Source organism: Zingiber officinale, chromosome 2B (assembly GCF_018446385.1).
Source record: "Zingiber officinale cultivar Zhangliang chromosome 2B, Zo_v1.1, whole genome shotgun sequence".
Classification (NCBI taxonomy): domain Eukaryota; kingdom Viridiplantae; phylum Streptophyta; class Magnoliopsida; order Zingiberales; family Zingiberaceae; genus Zingiber; species Zingiber officinale.
Genome location: NC_055989.1, coordinates 39,410,780 through 39,433,421, shown reverse-complemented (window position 1 = coordinate 39,433,421; position 22,642 = coordinate 39,410,780). Strand labels below are relative to the sequence as shown.

The window sequence follows — 22,642 nt, the reverse complement described above, 5'->3', positions numbered from 1 at the left end:
TGCTTGTCTGGATGATGATCCTAGGCTCATTTGAAGTCTTTTGAGAAGATGTTGTCACGTTCCTACAGATCAGAGAAAGATAATTACACTATCTGAAAATGTTAAAAAAATTAGTAACATTTCGATTATCTTTCATCAAGATTTTTCATCAGTAAAGAGAGTTCTATCAAATGGTTTGGGTGATTATGAGTTATTGAGTTTAACACTTGAACTTGAAGGCCATTGTTATCTTTTTTTGGTTGAAAAGTACATATCTTAATCTAATTTATGTCTTTTTTGCATATTGGTATTGTTCAGGTACAAGAAAAAAAAACATGGCATCTGGCTCTTCATCAGCATCATCTTTAACTCGATGACGTATGAACGATGAGCAATGTGAAGCTCCTCACATATTAGGTAATTGTGGGTTACGAGCTATTCTCCAAACATCATGGACAGAATCTAATCCAGGAAGACGATTTTTTTCATGTCCAAAATATAAAGTAAGTTTTTGTTATATCAACACGGTATTGTATGTTTTTTAATTATTGAGTTTTGATTAAGTTGATTTGAAATTCAGTAAAGGGGATGTAGCTTCTTCTCATGGTATGACCCAGAACCATCAGAGAGAAGTAAGACAATTATTAATGAGTTAAATAAGAATAACAACAAATTAAATTTGAAGATTAGTGAATTGAAGAAATGTACTAGTTACGAGGGTGGCGTTGAATACAAGGATATTCTGGATGATGTGAACAACAACCATGTAATAATGCAGTTGAGTGATGAAATATGTTCATTGAATAGGAAATTTAGAGTTGCTATTAGGGTTTCTATCGTTGTAGTTGTATGTACTTGGATTGTGATGATGAGTGTGTGGTTGATGTAATTTATTTTTTGATGTAACTTATGTAGACGTGCAACTTCAGAGTTAAATTATTGACAATCTTTGAGTCGACCTCTAGAATACTATATTCCATTCTAGATTCAAACTCTAATTATTTTAACATTCCTAGTAGTATTTCACCATTATTGTATCAGCTCTATGTGCAATCATTGGCAACATGCTTTGGCTTGTTTGATTATGAGCCATATTCATGCATTTTGTAGGCTGCCAGAGGATGAAAAAAACCACAGCAGAAGCAGAAGCAGAAGCATATTCATGCATTATCATAAGCCGCCATATTCATGCAGAAGCAGAAGCATATTCATGCATTTCATGAGCCATATTCATGCATTATCATTCTTTTTTATGAAGTTTCATTTTTCATAAGCCGCCGGAGGAAGAAAAAAAACAAAGAAAAGAAAAGGTGGCCACAGATTTATCTACATAGGAGGAAAAATGGAAGAGCAGAAACAAAGGGAGAATATATCTTTTCTTTAGTCCAAAACCACAGTAGCTCAAAACATATCTTAGATGACAAAACCACAGGGCAGGTTCTTCATACAAGATGTAAACACATCACAATATAGCAAAACCAACCGAATGCCAATCAAACACATCACAATGTCATCCACTTATCACCATAAAATAATATCATCACAAGATCAAATGCACATCCCACATCAATACATTCACAATAAAATTCTGATAACCAAACCAAATCTTTACAAACAAATCAACATGAACTTTAGTTTAACACTAATGGAAAATTCAAATACTAATGGATAAGTTCCCACATGTCTAAGTACTTGTTGAGAAATTCAACAGCAACTTTCATATCTCCTCGTGCTTTTGCAATAGCAACCATTCTCTTGTAGATTATCTGCATAGTGTAGGTATAAGACTTACAATTCGTTGTTCAAGAAATTCATAAAAAAAACCATAACATCTAAAGAGAAAACAAATATTAAAAAAAACCAATTAACTTGGTTAAGTCACAGAGTTGCATTTAGCACCATAAATTGATAGTATTATGTCATCTAACACAGATTATGCCATACACACTTTAATCACAAAACCGAAAGTAAAAAATTCACCATACCCTTTGTAGCATTATTCCAGGTAATTTGTCGGAAAATAACCAAGATGAGATGGTTGATGCACCTATAACATAATAGTAAAGCATTATCAAGTGTATACTCAATTGTAAACTATTTAAAAAACCAAGCTAAATTACTAAATGGTGTAATTTGTATATAAAATAAATACAAATATTAAATTAGGTCATTTAATGAAAGATTGTCAACTTGTATTAAAAATAAATACCTGAGAAAGTTGTAATGCCAATAATGGTGGGAATTGAGTCTCAGTCCTACTAACACTATCAACGGAGCTACCAATTGTTGGCACGGAATTTATAGGCTAAAACAAAAAAAATAAAATATAGTTTTAGATAGTTATAACATAAATTCTCTTAGATTAACATCCTTCAAACAAATACTAACTTGCTCAACTGTAAACTATTTAAAAAACCAAGATAAATTACTAAATGGTGTAAGATTTTCTATCAAATGCGTAGGCTATATACACTTCAGATAGAGCGACAAGATTGGTGCAGAGTTTAGGATCCAATAATTACTACCAGATCACATACACCAAGGATCGTTGCACTGAACTGAATTCAATCTTTAGCTGCCCGACAACTCTGAAGCAGATAAACAAATTATCATATTAGACAACCTTTGATGCAACACATCTCAGTGAATCTTCAATTAGATGCCAGAAACAAAGTTATGCCTCGTACATGTTAATTATTAAATGCTTCTGTTGGTGTTATTGATGACATTAAATTAAATAGAGCTGACTGACAGAAAAAGATGCACATGGTCAAGATCAAGCACTTGAAGCTTACAACTTGCAATCAGTGCAGCAATGGCAAATGCTGCTAACTACAGCATCAGTGAAAGCAATTCAAGTTGCAAGTAGGAGGAATGAATACCTGAGAAAGTTGTGATGCTAATAATGGTGGGAATTGAGTCTCAGTCATACTAACATTATCAACGGAGCTACCAATTGATGAGAAATTAATAGACTACAACAAAAAAATAAAATACAGTTTTAGAAAGTTATAACATAAATTTTCTTAGATTAACATAAGTCAAACAAATACTAACTTGTTGATTGATCCGGTCACATTGTACGATGGCCATGCTGGAAATAGTTTGATCTACACCCTGTGTATAGAAAAGAAAAATTAATTTAAGTTGTTCAAATTTAACAACAAATAATACCAAATAAATAAAAATTTGGAAGTTATGGAGTAAAAACCATTACAATCGTTGAATCTTGATTTGTTTTGCTCGATGCTTTTCTTTTCCTTGAAGTCTTCTCTAACCCACCTTTCAACCTTTTACCTGAGACTGTTTTCTTCTTGGTTTTAATTCCTTTCACTCCAGTAGAGTTCCCTTCACCATAATCAAATTCTCAAGATTCTTGGCTCACTTTTGATTGTTGAATATTAGATTCATTAACTTGTAACTTATCATCCACCATCTTACACAAGCTCAACATAACATCTTTAACAACCTTGTAAGTGTCATCTCTTTCTGCTGCCTTGGTAACCAACTTAACATTCAACCCACACAAATCTTTGTATCGCATGTTTTGAAGTACTTTTGGATCCAAACTAGCATTGTTGGTCATTGAATCATTAACACCAAAAAATCCAATTTTTGCTTTTTTTGTCCACCTTTTCAGTACATACTGACTTGGGATCTCATTATATTATTCCACGTAAATATTTTCAGAATATGAGAACACAAAATTCCAGCAAATTCATATTTTTTGCAACTACACTCAATTTTTTCAGACTTCTTATCAAGTATAACTATATGATGGTGTCTCTTTTTGTGAGGAGTAACTTTATATTTTGTAAATGTATCAGCATCCTCACAAATTTCAAGACTAGAATCATGAGATAAGCACCATTCTTGTTGAAAACACTTGTATACCTCAGGAGTATAAATTTCACTAGCATGCTTTAAAATCTCAATTGGAAACATTAAATATGGAACAGTTGTACTTGATATGAAATCAGCTTTTAATTCCTCATATCGACGATCATCAAGGAGTCTTTGGAAGTGATTGAAGAAGTCTAAAAACTTGTGTTTATAAGTGACATATTTTTTCACAATACTATTCATGCTCTCACTTCTTTGGGTTGTAGTCATATCTGCACAAAACATTTTCCGTCCATATACTAAAGCCCACTTTTCCTTTATGTTGTACATGCGCCTCAACCAATCATTGTCTTCAAGTGCATACTTGTCCAACATCATGTTCCATGCTGAAATAAAATCTTCCTCTTCATCAAAATCATATACACATGAGGCAAAATCTTTAGCAAAGTCTCTAAACTGAGAAAGAACTCCACTCAAATGTATGGCGGCATTTTGATAAATGTGCCAAATGCACAAACGATGATGTGTTTCAGGCCATCTAGAAGCTAATGCCTTTGCCATTGCTGCATCTTGATCTGTAAGAATAGTAGTTGGTTTTTTCTCACCCATAGCTTTAGTTAATGTATTAAACAACCACTCAAAAGTCAAAACTAGTTTCATCATATAATAAAGCAATACCAAAAAGTATCGATTGTTTATGATGATTAACACCCACAAACAACGCAATTGGCCGACCTTATTATTTTTTCTGGAGGTTGTATCAAAGCAAACAACATCTCCAAAATTAGCATAATCAGCTCTCATCTTAGCATCAGACCAAAAAATATTAGTAATCAAATCATCTTCATCAACTTGAATAGCATAAAAAAAATTAGGATAATCAAACTGCATTTTCTGCAAATACTCCAATACACCTCCTGTATCCCCAACTCTCATATTTATTGTTCTTTTGGATCGCAAGTAGTTTTTGTAATCCTCAGGAATAAATCCTAAATTCTCCCTCCCGCTTACTTGTCTCACCATAAGATCATGTGATGCTTTTGGGGGGATTCCCACATCACTTGCAAACTCAATCTGTTTCGCTGCAGAAAAAGATATATTTCTATGACTTCTATAGAGATGAGTTTTGTTTGGACTTGAGAGATAATGATTATGCTCTTTAACAAATTGCACCACAGTAAACTTGCTTTTTCTTTGATTACTAATCTTTATTTTAGCCTCACAACCAAATCTAGTTTCATCACGACTTGCTTTGACATAAATATCTCGTTTGTCTTTTCCTCTTTTGCCTTGGGCACAACAATAAAAAACTCTATCAAGTAATTTACCCAATTTATCATTGTGGATTTTACCTCTCCTTATGCCAATCCCACTTTTTTAGCATATGACAAATAAAATTGATATGCATCTTATTCTGTATCAAATTCCAACCCCATTTGTGGTATATCCAAATCTATTTCAATGTTTAAGCCTATAAAATCAAACAAACAAAGAAAAATGAATTTATCCAGTAAAATTTGATATATTGAAACTTCATACATTCCCAATATGAATCTTATTACCTTCATCAATAACATCAAAGTCCCCTTCCCGACTAGCTTCATTTTCGTTAAAATTCAAATGACGACAGCTCGTAGATTCACCCTCCATGATAATTACTTGAAACTCTGGGGCATCAATGAATATAGATAATATAATCACACTAGCAACTAGCACATGAAAAGGAAGGTCGTGTACTTTTCATAATCTTAACAGAATATATATTTAGGACCAAATATAGGAAAACCCTAAACTAGCAACTAGCACATGCAACTAACAGAATATAATCTTAACATAATCTTAGCAACTAGCAACTAGCACATGCAACTAACAGAATATAATCTTAACATAATCTTAGCAACTAGCAACTAGCAACTAGCACATGCAAAAACTTTAGGACCAAATATATATTTATCCTTGCAACGTAATGTAAACGTTTCATAATCTTAACAGACAAATACTTGAAACTTATAAAATGATTCTTCCATGATAAAAAAGGGATCTTTGAAGAAGGTTTTCGGAGATGAACAGAGACTTCATGAACAATAGGAAAAGATGAACTTTTTGATCGCCAAAATGCAAAAGGCAACAACGCCAACTGATCATTTTGCTAAAGGTAGACAAGACATTACAAATTCTAAAAGACAAGGATTTCAGTCGAGGGAAAAACAATCGACGAATTATTATGGAGAATTTTGAAACGGGCGACCAAGAAATTTTCAGAAGCAAACAGAGAAATTCAGGATTGCTGGAGAATACCTAAACAAAATAGGAGGCGACACTGGAGGTCGGCAGGAGGTGGAGGACGGGAGGCCGCAGGCGATGAGGGCGGCGCTGGAGGTCCCCGACGCTGGGAGGAGGTGACGGTGGAGGTCAGAGGGAAGGAGGTGGCGCTGGTCGTAGAGAGGGTAGGGCCTTTGCGCGGAGGTGGCGCTGGAGGGAGGTCACGGGAGGGACGCCGCTTCGGAGGGAGGTCGCAGGCGACGAAGGCTTTGGCTGCGGAGCAGGCGACGTTGGAGAAGAAATCGCGAGAAGGAAATCGCGAGGCTAGGGCAGGGCATCTGGCTTTTGGGCGCTGGAGCTTGGCACGTGTTTGGCACGTGAGGGAGTTTTATAGCACTTGTGCGGACCAGGGAGGGACCAGGGATTTTGGGACCAGAACATCCACCCCCATCATCGGACTAAATAATTAGGACACAGATTCCTTCTATAATCAACAACATACCATATAAATAATACTATCTCCCAACTCATCGGACTTATAGATTTAATGAATAAATCTCACCTATTGATAAGTTAAATAAATAAATACTAAGTATACGTACTTATTATTATATATGGATTAAGAGGATGCACATCCATAATAACAGAGATTCTGTTCTTTTATGTAGGCAGTATAAATCGAACAACATCAAATGGTCATGCTCACTACACACATAGTGTACTAGTGTAATTTTATAGTCAAAACAGACTAATACCAAATTACACTACAACTGTTCCAATAGTTTGTCCCAATCCATCTTGGTTGTGAGCTACTATTTATAATTTATAAGGAACCGATAACATGATCTTTTGTGTGGCACTACACACCATACTATCTACAATATAAATTAAATGGACAACTGCATTGACATATATATAAATATAAAATACAAACATTTGACCTTAGTAATTCTCATTTCAAAATATTTCAAAACAGATGTTCATACAAAGCTAGGCTTATAGTATACATCCCAACACAATAAGCCAACCGACTTCGTGATCCGGGTCATATTCCAGCTTCTTGATCTCCTCCCAAAGCTCATGTTGTCATTCATAGCGACCAGTCATCATGTATATAGTCAGTATAAAATCGATAGACCAGTAACAAAAATTGGTCTAATTCAATTCCCATATATACATGGAACAAATATATACCGAATGCATAAGCAAATTAGAAAACCAAATTTTCTTTATTTGGGGGGTTTCATGTGACAGACACATTTGATCTGATGATCAACCCCTGTATTTGGTCTATTTTCCAATCAGAATTAATCTAATTGAAAAGGGATGTTTTATCTATGTTTGTTTTGACACATTTAAGTCAATCTCAGACTTATTTATTAAACTTAGATTTGTTTGATTAATCCAATGCCTATTGTATTAAGTCTAACCCATTAAAATAAATTCAATCTTTACTCAAATTTGACCCATTAGGCAATTTGATCAAATTCGGCTTATTAGAACAAATTTGGTCTGACTTGATTAGCCTAGCTCATGCAATTAAAACCACCCCAATTAATCTAATAATAAATTGATCTGGTTAAACCAATAAATGATTTGAACTAGATCTAGGTATTATTGAATCAAACTGGTCTGGTTAAACTAACTAATAGTTTGAACCAGACTTGGGTTTGATGAAACCAAATTGGACCAATATTTGATTTAATTTTCAATTAAATATGAATTTTGTACAATATTCATTAAATAATGAATGAATTTAATTTAAAAAATGAATCAAACATTTAATATCAGTTAAATAAAAAAACATAGTTGCATGAGAGACATTTCATTTTTTATTTGATTTAATAAAATCAAAAAATTTCACAACATATTATTTGACGGATGAACAGTCACCACTAATGTTCATCATCTTTCTCGCAACAAATGTGAGGCTTCTTGACTTTCACCGGTATTTAAACGCGATCACTGGCGTTCCTCTGCCGCGACTTCATACCGCCGAGGACTACACTATTTCCGTGTAGCTAAGTGGAAATCGCGAGATTCTGATTCTTTTAGAGATCGCGATTTCTCAGTTCCGCTTAGTGAAATTCATGCTTTCAAAAATGCTATGATACCATTGTAGTGTCTTTGATAGCATGAAACAAACACAAGATAAAAGGGGTAAATACTCACAGTGATCTCCCAAGAAGAAATCGAAGAAGCTGCTGGATGTCGCCGCTGTTGGAAGCACATCACGGATGAACCGGAAAGCTCTTTGAGTTTCAAGAGCCAAATCCCTTTCCTCTCAGATGTTCTCCTTTGCCCACCATCACTTCCACTACGTGCACTCTGATCATGTGAATTTCTTCTCCCTTCGATTATTCTTGGACACCAGTATAAATAGGAAGCAAGCATCGGTTACAAATCGATGCTTTGATGGCATTCAATGGAGGAAGATGAATGTGAATGGGCACTCCTTCATCTTCCTAACGTTGCAACTGATGCAACATCCAACATGGACCCGTCTTCTGATTCACTTCCTTATTCTGGTATATATGCCATCAATGTGAGGTAGTTGGTGTGCTTCAGTTTATCGCTGTCCGATTTCTCTATGGATGATTCGTCCCATGTCACTTTGAGAGTTTTCTTCTTTTTGAGATTCAGGCAGTCATTCTTATATTATCCCTTCTTGTTGCATCCAAAGCATGTGATGTTTGACTTGTTGTTGTTGGAAGTAGTCTTGATCTTCTGCAGATCCCTTTTGGTGAAGTCTTTCTTTCTTCTAGTGAACATCTTTCTTACTAGGTTCACTAGGTGTTCTTCATCGTCTGAGTCTGGGTTAAACACATCTTCTGGTTCTGGTTTAGGTCTAGATTTTTCTTTTGACGATCTTGCAACAAGAGCAATACCTTTCTCGGATTTGGCATTAGTCTGTTCGTGCAGCTCTAATTCACAAAAGAGTTCATCTAATTTTAATTTAGATAAATTCCTTGAGATTTTGTAGGCATCCACAATAGAAGCCCATAATGCATTTTGAGGAAATGCATTTAGAGCATACCTTATCATATCTCAATTCTGCATCTGATGGTCGATTGTGTGAAGCCCATTGAGGATGCCCTTTATCCTCGCGTGCAACTGACTGGTGGACTCTCCTTCCTGCATTCTGATGTTAAACAATCTATTTAAGAACAAGTCCTTTTTAGTTAACTTTGCGTCGTTGGTTCTCTTGTGTAATTCTATGAGCTTGTCCCATAGCTCTTTTGCATTTTCATGTGGGTTGATACGGTTTAGTTCTTCCTTCGTTAGTCTACACTAGATTGTGTTGAGGCCCTTGAAGTCAATTTGGGCCTTCTTCTTCATCTCTAAATTCCAATTTTCTAGGTCCATTGTAATTTCGGTGTTTTGGTCGACCGACACCTTATATCCTTTGGTGGCACTGAACCACTGGTCAAAGTCGATCTTTAGGTATACTTCCATCTATTTCTTCGAATATGGGAAATTATCCCCTTTGAATAGCGGCGGACGAACAATATTGTAACCTTCATTTTGGGCCATTTATTATTAAAAATAGAAAACTTAAAAATATTACCAAGACTTAGTCTTGGGGTAAGTAGTGTGGGAGGGAAAAGAAAAACTGATTGGTGTTGCACTAATTCAGGATATTATAGAAGGAGACGAGAAAAATTTATCCAAAGAGGTAATTGCACCAATTTGGATTATATCGAAAAGCTCAAAATTAGAAAGAGAGATTAAAAGAATGTTTTGAAAATCACCGCCTACCTGATTGGTGGTTGCACCAATTGAGAGACAACTTGGCTTTGATACCACTTATTGAAATATGAGAGGGGGTGAATCGTATTCGTCAAAAATTGTGAGTTAAACAAAGTTACACAACGGAAAGATTAAAGAAAATCAATACACAAGGAAAACTCAGTTAACTTTTCTTGCTTCAGATCCTTTGGTGATTCATACTCCAAGACTCAGGTCCCGCGGACTTATCGATGGACAATCCACTAAACGCCTCTTCCGAAACACCGGAAGAGGTAATCAAATACAAAATAGGAATAGTGTAACGGCCTACACTTCCCTTTAAAAATAGTAGTATGAGAAATTTGCAACACAATTAAAGTTACCAATAATTTGGATACACTCGTGCATTGCTGTTGGTTTACTGGAGATGCCAGTTGACTCAAAAGCAAAGCTCATTGGCAGATAAACTTCTTTGAAACAACAGCAGGAAGTCGGAGCAGTCAGAAGCGCAGAAGCTCATATAAGTGATGGATATGATGGCTTGGCGAGCACTCCTTTTTGAGCATGGAAGGAGCTTTCTAAAGCCTTGAAGGCGCCTCTAATGTGGCAAATCTGATCCCGAACAACCTGTTCCTTATCTGCGCTGATGTCTGAATCTTATCATTTGGAAGGTGCATTCCATAGCCTTAAAGGCGCCTTCCATGAACAATGCGAAGACACCTTCCACTGCTTGAAGGCGTTTCGGACACTGTTCACCTGAGACATTTTATGCTCCTTTTGTCCTGTAAAAAGTGTTAGTCCAATAATCTACAAGATAAATGTTAGCACAATAATAATTAGTAATTAGACTTTGTCTCCTTGAGACTAAGATCTAGTCATGGTCTCAGTTTAGAGATCTAAAATGGATCTAAACTGAATCGACATCTACTATCCCTCAACCTGGACACGTCCTCACCGAGTCACTCTCCTCCAGTGACTTACCTTTACTTACTAACTTGCAGTCGGTTGACTAGCCTCTTGACTAACTAAGTCTTCATGCCAGTTGTCAGGTTTGTAGACCCAACTAGACTTTTGCCAACTGTTAGGCCCCACGGACGTAGCTAAACTTTCTGCCAGATATCAGGTCGGCCCTTTGACCTATCTGGGTTTTACACCAGCTATCGGGTCCCATGGATCTAGCTGGATTTCAGCCTGGTGTTAGGTTCTCCAGATCCGTCAACTCCTGCACGCTTAGTAAAATAATTAGATCACAAAAAATACCTAACTTAACTCACTTTTTATTCATCAAAATCTAAGTTAGACCGTTAGTACAAACTGCACAAACAGAATCTTGCTCTCTTTCTCTTGCTTCTTCTCCCCCATTGACAAAGACCTTGGGTTGTTGATTCAATCCTGTTGAAGACATCTACTACGCTTGCAAGATCTCTAGTGACAAGTAAGAAGTAATAGTCTTGTAATGAATTCATGTTAGCTCTTCGCTAGCTATTGTTTCATTTTCAATATTGATTTAAAGATTGATAATAGTTAGATCCTATAGAAGCATCCTTTTGTTCATTATTGATGTAAATAAAGTTTGTTGTGAAGGTGTAAGTTACTTATAAAATTATTGCTAGTATAATTGATAAAATCTAAATTAATCAAAGTTGATTAAATATTTGACAACTAGAAAAGTTTAGGTTACTTGACAAATGAACTCTAAATAAGTTAAAAATGACTAAATGTTTGATATCTAAATAAGTTATAGTCGATCAAATATCAAATAAATAAGAAAGATGAAAAGAGAAGACTAGTGAGCGTAGGATGTCTTAGTGCTGTCTTAAATTAGATGAAAGACCATTAGCCGTGGCCGAGCTAGAAATTTTAGTATCGGAGTCAAAAAAATTTATAGCCCTTCAAAAAAAAATCCACGGACTATCTTCATCTCTCACACGTCCTTCCCGGATTATCTTCCCCTCTCTCATACATTCTTCTTTTCTACCGCGGTGAATTCATGAGATAAACTAGTTTTTCGGTCCTAATATTACGGTCAACATTGCATACACACATTTTACAATTCACACGACAAATCTTTTGGAACAAGAACAAACAAAAAGAGAAAAAGTAGAAGCTGAATTTGAACAACATGGCCAGAAATATAATGAAGATTTTTCTAGCTAATCAATGGCTCTCCTTCCTTCTTCTTCCGCCTCCTTTTGAACTGTTCGATTCCTCTCCTCGACCTCCTCTCTGATTCGCTTATCGTCTCCAGCTTCGGCGTCCACTGCCTGGACTTGCACCTCACCAACATCCTGTACTCCTTCTCCAGTGCATCCGTCGTCACGACTCCGCCTCGCCTCTGTTCCCGGTCGCACTCTTTTTCTCCGAGGAACTCGTCGGAGAGCATGATCTGGAGCGCTCCCGACGCCGTCTTCCGGATGTCAAACGGCCGGACTGCCGCGATGCCCTTGGCGCCGCCGGGACTGACGAGGGAGGCGGCGAGAGTGACGAAGGAGAGAACGGAGTGGAAGAAATGGGAGGGGAGCAGGAAGTAGGACTGCCCCGGCTGGAGCCACACGCCGGCAGCCAAAGACGGTACCTTTTGCCCGATGAAGAAGGCGTCGGAGCGGCACACGAGGTGGCGAGGGTGGTCCTCCATCACCTCAGCTGCCGTGACCGGGCGGTCGTATACCTTCACTCGGCCATCGCAGGCGACGATGCGAACACCGGCAGCATCCGGCGCTGGGGTGGGGCTTGTGCGGGTGGAGGGCGCCGCGCCAACCAAGTGCCAACACCAGGGGATCATGCCCGCACGGAGAGACTTCAACCCCATACTTTTCAACTCAACTCCGGCCAGGAGCTGAGGCGCCTATTTATACAACAGATTAGAATTGAGAAGAAAATAGAAGAGGCCGAGGCCCGAACAGAGCAGGCGCCAGGAAGACGAGGGTCCTGTTCAAACAAACAAAAATAAAAAAAGGCGAGCGCTGAAGCCTGACAGAATAGTCAAATGGGCGTTGGCCTGTGGCGGCACCTTTACCAACTTTTTCATCGGGCGGGCCGCGGGCGTGAGGGGCGTTCCATTATTTTATGCATGTCTCTCCTTCCCACTTCGGTTACGGTTGTGTGGCAGACAGATTGATACTTTGACTGACTCCTCCTCTTCCTCCTCCTCGTCGTCGATTCAAGCCACCTCCCCTCCGTGAATTACTAGAAGGCATCAGCATCGCTCAGCTCTCCGCGACGCCGGCTAAGGCCCGGAGTTGCAGTCGGAAGTTGCACTGTCTCTGTCCCCGTGCCGGAACTGCACATTTTCTGATCTCTTCAGAGTAGTAAGAGACTATTATATACGCAGTACTGCAGCGGCAGCGGGCATCCATGCAGCCAATTGCCAATATTAATTGGTTGTTTCCCATGAACTTTGCAGGTATAGCTGGGTGGTCCTAGAATTGGCCACGGGTTTAGTGGATCATGTATGTAGGAACGATGCTCTTCATTATCTTGATATCAGCTAGCACATCGAGAAATTAAAACTTTTGATTAGACCAAGAGAGAGTAAGACCCAGATGAGAGCTATCAAGAAGCTTTCTTTATTTATTCACCTAATACATACTCTCCACGAGCGGAGGGGACAGTGAAAAACTTGTGAGGCCCAAACTTGAAAATTATAATAGTAGAATGACATTCTGTTGACGAGTGGCTCATATTTGGATGAAGGGATGTCATGGAAGAAAAATCTGTTAAGATTTTTCGTAATAAAATTCTGTTAAGATTTTATATAACAGAATTTTGTTATGTTTTTCATAACAAATTCTGTTACGTTTTTATCGGGTCTGGGGGTTTAGCAGTATTTATAGGGATCATTGTAAACCCATTGTAGATCAGAAAACACAAGAATCATTAGATGTGATTCTCTTGTGTAGAAGAGAATTCTAATAAAGTTTCGGCCGTTTTGTGGAGTAGGCAAGTCGCCGAACCACGGTAACTCTTTTTCTTTCTCTTCTTCTTCTCCTTCCTGGTGTTTGCTCTCTTTTGTGCGTCTTTGTCTTGTTGTTCCGCGCGATCTCTTTTCTCTCTTCCTCTTCTTCCGCGGTTCAGAAAGGTTGAGAGGTATTGCCCCCTCTTTGCACAACAATTGGTATCAGAGCTCCAGGTTTTTGGCAGATTTCTTCAACATGTCGGGGACGACTTCTGCGAAGTTTGATATGGTGAAGTTTGACGGAACCGGAAACTTTGGATTATGGCAGAGAAGGGTCAAGGACTTGTTGGTGCAACAAGGCATGGTGAAGGCGCTAGGAGAAAGAAAACCGGAAAGCATGGAGAAATCAGATTGGGAAGAACTTCAGGCGAAGGCAGTAGCAACAATCAGGCTTTGTCTTACGGATGACGTGATGTACCATGTCATGGACGAGGAGTCACCGGTGACAGTTTGGCAAAAGCTGGAAAGTCGGTACATGTCAAAATCATTGACAAACAAGCTGTATCTCAAGCAGAAATTATTCGGGCTGAAGATGACAGAAGGAACCGATCTGAGCCAGCACATCAACGTATTCAACCAGATTGTAAGTGATCTGAAGCGGATTGATGTGAAGATCGAAGACGAAGACAAGACGCTGATGTTGTTGAATTCTCTACCTTCATCTCCTACGTACGAGAATTTGGTTACTACTTTGATGTGGGGTAAGGAAACTCTCAAATTGGAGGAGATCACAAGTGCGTTGCTAGGTTTTCACCAAAGGAAGAAAACAAGCGATGAAATTTCTCAAGGAGAAGGACTTGTGGTAAATAGCAACCAAGAGCGTGGTAGGAGCAAATCTCGACATGGATATGACAACAACAACAAGACTCGTTCTAAGTCGAGAAGGAAGAAGGTGATCACGTGCTACAAATGTGGAGGTAAAGGTCATATCAAGAGAAATTGTCCAGAGATAAAGAAATATGTTGCAGAGAACAAAAGTAGTTCGGCAAAGTCTGCAAACATAGTTGAAGAAGAAAATTCAGAAAGCGGTGATGGAGATATGCTATCAGTTATGTCAAGTTCGGAGCAGCTGATGGATGCATGGATTTTAGACTCTGCATGTTCATATCACATGACTCCAAACAAGGATTGGTTTGACACCTATAGGGCAGTGGATTCTGGTTCAGTGTTGATGGGAAACGATGCATCATGCAAAGTTATCGGCATAGGGAATGTCAGAATCAAGATGTTTGATGGTGTGATCAGAACTTTATGTGATGTCAGATATATACCAGAGCTAAGGAAGAACTTGATCTCACTAGGCACACTGGATGGTATTGGTTGTAATTACAAATCAGTGAGCGGGGTGATGAAAGTCAGCAAGGGAGCTCTGACGGTAATGAAAGGACAAAAGGTAGCAGGAAACATCTACAAGTTGATAGGGACTACAGTTGTAGGTGGAGTCGCCTCGGTGGAGTCTGAATCAGATAGTACTGTCTTGTGGCATATGCGGCTAGGGCATATGGGTGAATGTGGGATGCTAGAACTTCACAAGAGAGATTTGTTGAAGGGTGTCAAAACGTGCAAGCTTGAATTATGCAAATTCTGTGTTCTTGGGAAACAGAGCAAAGTGCAATTTAAGACGGCAACAAACAAGACGGAGGGGATTCTGGACTACGTACATACGGATCTCTGGGGACCGGCCAGTGTAGCATCACGTGGAGGGCACTTGTATTTTGTGAGTTTTACTGATGATTTCTCACGAAAGGTATGGGTATACTTTATGCGTCACAAGTCAGAAACTTTTGCAAAGTTTAAATTGTGGAAAACTGAAGTAGAGAACCAGACCGGAAGGAAGATCAAATGCCTTAGGTCAGATAATGGGACTGAGTACACAGATTCAAAGTTTCAGGAATTCTGTGAGCAGCATGGGATAATGAGGCACTTCTCGGTTCGTAGGACACCTCAGCAGAATGGGGTAGCGGAAAGGTTGAACAGGACAATCATTGAGAAGGCAAGATGTCTCAGGCTGAATGCAGGGCTTGCAAAGAATTTCTAGGCGGAAGCAGTTAACATGGCATGTTATCTCATTAATAGATCACCAAGGGCAGCACTAGAAGGCAAAGTATCAGAGGAAGTATGGACAGGGAATCAAGTAGATTACTCTCATCTTCGAGTTTTTGGATGTCCAGCCTATATGCACATATCTAGTGAGGAAAGATCAAAGCTGGATGCAAAGTCAAAGCAATGCATTTTTCTGGGCTATCAGAAAGGAGTTAAAGGCTTCAAGCTTTGGGATCCTAAGGCAAACAAGGTGGTGATCAGCAGAGATGTGGTGTTTGACGAGAAAGCTATGTTACAACGTACTCAGGAAGAAGGAAAGGAAACACCACAAAGCAACAAAGAGAAAGATATTGTGCAGGTGGAGCTAGAGACTCATGACTTCGATGATTCTAGCTCAGAGCACATGGAGCATCGCACTATAGCTAGTGGTAGAACGAGACGAGTCGTAAAACCACCCACTAGATACGGATTCGAAGACTTGGTATCTTATGCACTTACCACTAGTAGCGGAGACCCTACATCTTTTCAGGAGGCAATACATAGCTCTGAGAAGGACAGGTGGACGGGTGCTATGGCAGAGGAGATGGAGTCGTTGCATAAAAACCAAACGTGAGATCTAGTGGAACTTCCTGAAGGAGAGAAAGCTATAGGGTGCAAGTGGATATTCAAGAAGAAAGAAGCAATGTCAGAGGGAGAAGAAGTGAAGTTTAAGGCTCGGTTGGTAGCAAAGGGGTATTCACAAAGAAAGGGGATTGACTATGAAGAAATTTTCTCTCCAGTGGTAAGACATACATCAATTAGAGCGGTATTAGCTTTGGTGGCACATCACGATTTGTATTTGGAGCAAATGGATGTGAAGACGGCATTTCTTCATGGAAATTTGGAGGAGCAGATTTTTATGTCACAACCTGAGGGATTTAGTCAGTCCGGACAAGAGCAGTTGGTTTGTAAGTTGAAGAAATCGCTCTATGGACTGAAACAATCTCCTAGGCAATGGTACAAACGTTTTGATTCATACATGATTCAAAACGGATATAGGAGATGCGAGTATGACTGCTGCATATATGTGAAGGGCCTTGAAGATGAATCACTGATTTTCTTACTACTATACGTAGATGACATGCTCATTGTTGCGAAGAAGATGAGAGAGGTTGACAAATTGAAGAGGCTACTGAGCAAGGAATTTGACATGAAAGATTTGGGAGAGGCCAAGAAGATTCTTGGGATGGAGATTCACAGGAATAGAGTTGCAGGGAGATTATGGTTGTCTCAACGTAGCTATGTGGAGAAGGTATTGGATAGGTTCAACATGAAGAATGCAAAGTCGGTGAGCACACTCCTGGCGCATCACTTCAAGTTATCCAGTACACAGTGTCCAAAGACGGATGACGAGATCCAAGAGATGTCAAAGGTTCCTTATGCCAGTGCAGTTGGTTGTCTGATGTATGCCATGGTTTGCACGAGACCAGATTTGGCGCAAGCAGTTAGTATGGTAAGCAAGTTTCTCTCAAATCCTGGTCGACCACATTGGGATGCAGTGAAATGGATTTTCAGATACTTGAGAAATACAACTAATTATGGCATCATGTTCAGTAGACAACCGGAAGATCCTTTAGTTGCTGGGTACGTAGATGCAGACTATGCAGGAGATTTAGATAACAGGAGGTCTACTACAGGATACGTATTCACTGTGGCAGGAGGACCTATTTGTTGGAAATCTATGATACAATCTATTGTTGCATTGTCTACTACGGAATCCGAGTACATGGCAGCAGCTGAAGCAGCGAAGGAAGCTTTATGGCTTACAGGGTTGGTCAGAGAACTGGGTGTTCAGCAAAGTGGAGTCAAGTTGTTATGCGATATTCAGAGTGCTATCTATTTGGCGAAGAATCAGGTGTATCATGCGAGAACCAAACACATTGATGTGAGGTTTCACAAGATCAGAGAGTTGATTGCTTCCGGGGAAATTCAACTTGAGAAGGTTCATAGACAATGCTGCAGATATGCTGACAAAGCCAGTGACCACAGAGAAGTTTAAGCATTGCTTGAACTTGATCCATATCTCTAGATGCTAGAGGAAGGAAGCCCAGACCCAGAGATCCAGATGGAGTTTTGTCCAGATATTCGTATTCTTCGAAGGGGTGAATATTCGCCAAGGTGGAGATTGTTGACGAGTGACTCATATTTGGATGAAGGGATGTCATGGAAGAAAAATCTGTTAAGATTTTTCGTAATAAAATTCTGTTAAGATTTTATATAACAGAATTTTGTTATGTTTTTCATAACAAATTCTGTTACGTTTTTACCGGGTCTGGGGGTTTAGCAGTATTTATAGGGATCATTGTAAACCCATTGTAGATCAGAAAACACAAGAATCATTAGATGTGATTCTCTTGTATAGAAGAGAATTCTAATAAAGCTTCGGCCGTTTTGTGGAGTAGGCAAGTCGCCGAACCACGGTAACTCTTTTTCTTTCTCTTCTTCTTCTCCTTCCTGGTGTTTGCTCTCTTTTGTGCGTCTTTGTCTTGTTGTTCCGCGCGATCTCTTTTCTCTCTTCCTCTTCTTCCGCGGTTCAGAAATGTTGAGAGGTATTGCCCTCTCTTTGCACAATACATTCATTGAACGGCGCAAATTAGTTTTCATATTTTTTAAATCATTAAGTCTTTTAGCAGTGGGCAATTATAATTTACGATTTAACTTTTCAGATATGTGGTAAAAGGATGAAATCATTCATCCCAGCATCTCTATCGCACCCGACCTCAGGCCATCACGAGAGAGGTAAATCACGACAGTCGAGCGAGTAAGTGGTGGTGGGATGAGGTACACAGGATCCAAAGATTTACGCCCCGACAACCTTACGATTCGATCCCACGACCTCATTTAACTTTTCACATATGATCGTAGAGCCGATAATATGGACAAAACCGGCTCAAGATCGAGGTTTTGCCTAGGACCTTATTATATTGGGACACACCAATATTAGATATCTATATTAGAAATATATGACGATTTGAATAATAAATTGATCCTGTCCAGAATCTGAGTCAGACGGACTGTCGGGTGAGGTGGCGAGAATGTTGACTGAGTTGCGACGTCCCGGAGGAGGGTGTGCTGAGATGACTTCTATGTTGACCAAGTCTTCAGAAGTCCCTTGGTCAACGCTACTTGCAGCCAGCGACCGGGTCCCCCCGGTCCCTGGTACCCCGAGGCTCGAGGCGAATCCAACGAATACATAAGTAACAGACTAATAATATAATGATAAAATAAATGAGTAAATGAGGGGTGAGAACGAAAAACGTACCCTGGCTCAGGGGGCGCCCTCGGATGGGACGCGGCTCGAGTTATCGCGACCCGGAAGAGTAGATGTCTCTGATCAGGCTAGATCTGACGGTGAGGAGCTGAACGCAACACGGCATTGGAAGACGACATGCAGCTCGGGATAAGACACCGGCACACAGGCCGGGACACGAAATCAGCACAGATAGGGAAACGAGATCAGCACGCAGGCCGGGACACGACTTCAGCACGCAGGTCGGGACACGACTTTGGCACGCATGCCAGGACATGAAATCGACACATAAACCGAGAAACGAAATCGACACGCATGCCAGGACACGAGATCGGCACGCAGACCGAAATATAATGTTCGTACAATGACCAACACATAAAAACATCACACACATTGAGTCGGAACATAATGACAGCGAGGGCTCAAGGGCCCGATCTACATTGAAGGCATACGACAATGCGGATCGAGAGCGGGATCGACATCGGACCTAAAGACGAGGGCCCTAGATGATCGAATCTGGTTGTGAGGCTGTCGGCAATGGTAAGGACACTATGAGGTCATTCGAGACCACGGGTCGGCCAACAGTTGTGGTCGACTGTTGCCGGAGGTGACGGCTGTGTGAGAGGCAGGGAAGGAAAGGGGATGCCGGCGGGGGGTGGTCTCGACGGACGTGCATGGTTTCCGACGGGATGGGGAGCGGTGAGGCGGTTGTGTTGGCAGCGGCTCTGAGAACCTCATGCTAGGCGATGCCGAATGGGGGTGGAGGCGCTGAGTCTATCCAGTGGCGACCTCGCGAGAAGGGGGAGAGAAGAAGAAGAGAGCTGGCCGACATCGCGATGAGGAGGAAGAAGAAAGTGTCGGTCTCTCCGACGACGGCGTCGTAAGGAGATGAAGGGGAGGAGAAGAGGTGGCAGTCGGCATCGGCGCTGGCGAGGAGGATAAGGGAAATACCGGGTCTCTCCGGTGGCAACATCATGCGAGGGAGCAGGCACGAGAAAGGTTGGTCGGCGTCGAGAGGAGAGGTCGCGGCACGGTGAGGAGAGGGATAGGGAAAAGGTTCCTGTTGGCGGCGGAGAGAAAGAGAAGGAGAGGGAGGAGTGGTGGAGGTCGACGGCCGGCGAGGGTGTCGCGAGAGGGAGGAAGAAGGATCCCTTCCTTCTGTTGGCGGCGGCCTCTAAAAAATGCACGAACAACCTCCTCCTCTCATTGCTACAGTGTTCTCTTCTTATTAGAACCCTACACAGTGTAATAACGAATTTGCCCCTCCTCTCCTCTCTAATTTCACCTCTACCCTTAGCCTATATCCGTATTACAAGCCTCCCCTTCAAGTCTAGTCGAAGGAGGCGCAAGTCCGACTGACTAGACCCCCCCAAGTGAAGAGCGAAATCTCTCCTGAATGCAGAGTCATATCGTCACGCCAAGCAGGCAATCGATCGAATGCCAAGTGAGAGACCGAGCGATACCGAGCAAGTGATCGATAGGGTGTCGAGTAAAAGATCGAGCAATATCGAACAACTGGTCGGGCGATGCTAAGCAGAATGCTCGGGCGATTGTTGAGTGGGTGAACTAGAAAACGTCGATTACAACAATAGTTACGACCCAATGACAGTGAACAATGGTAGACTGAGAAAAGTGTCGACCAAGTGTTAGTAAATCACGATCGGACGAGCGAAGCCGTGAGCGCGAACGAGAAAATATCGATCGAGTGACAGTAAATCACGACCTGGAAATAGCGAGAATAATGGACGAGCGAAGCCGTGAGCGTGAACGAGAGAATGTCGACTGAGCGATAGTAAATCGTGACTGGGCGATAGAGAGAATAATGGATGAGCGAAGCCGTGAGCGCGAACGAGAGAAATACTGATCGATCGTCAATAAATCGCGATCGGGCAATGGAGAGAATGATGGACGAGCAGGGCCGTGATCGCGATCGAGGAAAATACTGACCGAACGTCAATAAATCGCGACCGGGCAATAGAGAGAATGATGGACGAGCAGAGCCGTGATCGCGATCGAGAAAAATACTGACCGAGCCTCCATAAATCGCGACCGGGCCATAGAGAGAAGGATGGTCGCGCAAAGTCGTGAGCGCGACCGAGCGAGTGTCGACCGAGTGACGATAAATCACGACCGGGCAATAGAGAGATGGATCGACGAGCAAAGCCATGAGCGCGACTGGGAAAGTATCGACAGAGTGATAGTAAATCGCGACCGGGCAATAGAGAGATGGATCGACGAGCAAAGCCATGAGCGCGACTAGGAAAGTATCGACCGAGCGATAGTAAATCGCGACTGGGCAATAGAGAGATGGATCGACGAGTAAAGCCATGAGCGCGACTGGGAAGGTGCTGACTAAGCGACGATAAATCATGACCGAGAAAATAAAGAGAATGATGGACGCGCCAAGGCGTGAGCGCGACCAAGAAAACCCTTAAGCGATAGGCCGATCAGCATAAAGCGAGTAGCCGAGTGGTACCAGCGAGTGATCGAGCAAACAAACAAGCTACAACAATGAGCGAAACGTGAATGGCGAGGATCGGGGAACAACGATGAGAGAAACGTGAATGGCAAGGATCGGGCAACAGCGATGAGCGAAACGCAGATGATAAGTGCTCAGCAGAGCAGTGAGTATGATGAGTGCCGAGCAGAGCGACGAGCGGGGCGAGTATGGTGAGTGTCGGGTAGAACGGCAAGTGAGCGGTGAGTATGATGAGTGTCGTACAGAGCGACAAGTGAGCGGTGAGTATGATGAGTGTCGGACAGAGCGGCAAGTGAGCGGTGAGTGCCGACCGAGCAACAGCAGTGAGCGAAACGTGAATGCTGAGTGCCAGGCATAGCGGCGAGTGAAGCGATGAATGCCGACCGAGCGACAGCGGTGAGCGAAACGCAAATGCTGAGTGCCGGGCAGAGCGGTGAGTGAAGCGATGAATGCCGATCGAGCGACAACGGTGAGCGAAATGTGAATGCTGAGTGTCGGGGCAAAGCGGCGAGTGAAGCGAATATGATGGGTGCTGGGCAGAGCGAAGAGTAAAGCAAATATGATGGGTGCCGGGCAGAGCGGCGAACGAAGTGGTGAGCGCCAACCGAGAAATCGTTGGGCGTGAGAGCATGCTCACTTATAACTCGTACTGAGGTGAGAGTCTGGGACAACCGACCGGGAAGGTCGTTGGGCGTGAGAGCCTTGCTCACTTATAACTCGCACTGAGACGAGAGTCTGGGACAACCGACCGGGAAGGTAGTTGGGCGTGAGAGCCTTGCTCACTTATAACTCGCACTAGGGCGAGAGTCTAGTACAGCCGACCGGGAAGGTCGTTGGGCGTGAGAGCCTTGCTCACTTATAACTCGCACTGGGGCGAGAGTCTGGGACAACCGACTGGGAAGGTCGTTGGGCGTGAGAGTCATGTTCACTTATAACTCGCACTGGGGCGAGAGTCTGGAGGCGTGAGAGCAGAGCTCACTTATAACTCGCACTGAGGCGAGAGTCTGAGACAGCCGACCGAGAAGGTCGTTGGGGGGTTGAGTGTAAGAACAGTGCTCACTTA

General features: G+C 41.5%; 1 protein-coding gene and 1 long non-coding RNA gene across 2 annotated transcripts; both read right to left on the bottom strand.

Moving 5' to 3' along the window:
- Positions 1-2,235: 2,235 nt before the first annotated feature.
- LOC122049076 lies at positions 2,236-3,094 on the bottom strand. Its single transcript, XR_006130809.1, has 3 exons — positions 3,037-3,094; positions 2,862-2,954; positions 2,236-2,284 (listed from the first exon to the last, which is right to left on the bottom strand). It is a non-coding gene; the product is annotated as an uncharacterized LOC122049076 (long non-coding RNA).
- Positions 3,095-11,866: 8,772 nt separating this feature from the next.
- LOC122049075 lies at positions 11,867-12,665 on the bottom strand. The gene has a single exon (XM_042610553.1). It carries the CDS (start codon positions 12,620-12,622, stop codon positions 11,963-11,965), a length of 660 nt encoding a protein of 219 aa, XP_042466487.1. The 5' UTR covers positions 12,623-12,665; the 3' UTR covers positions 11,867-11,962.
- Positions 12,666-22,642: the final 9,977 nt, after the last annotated feature.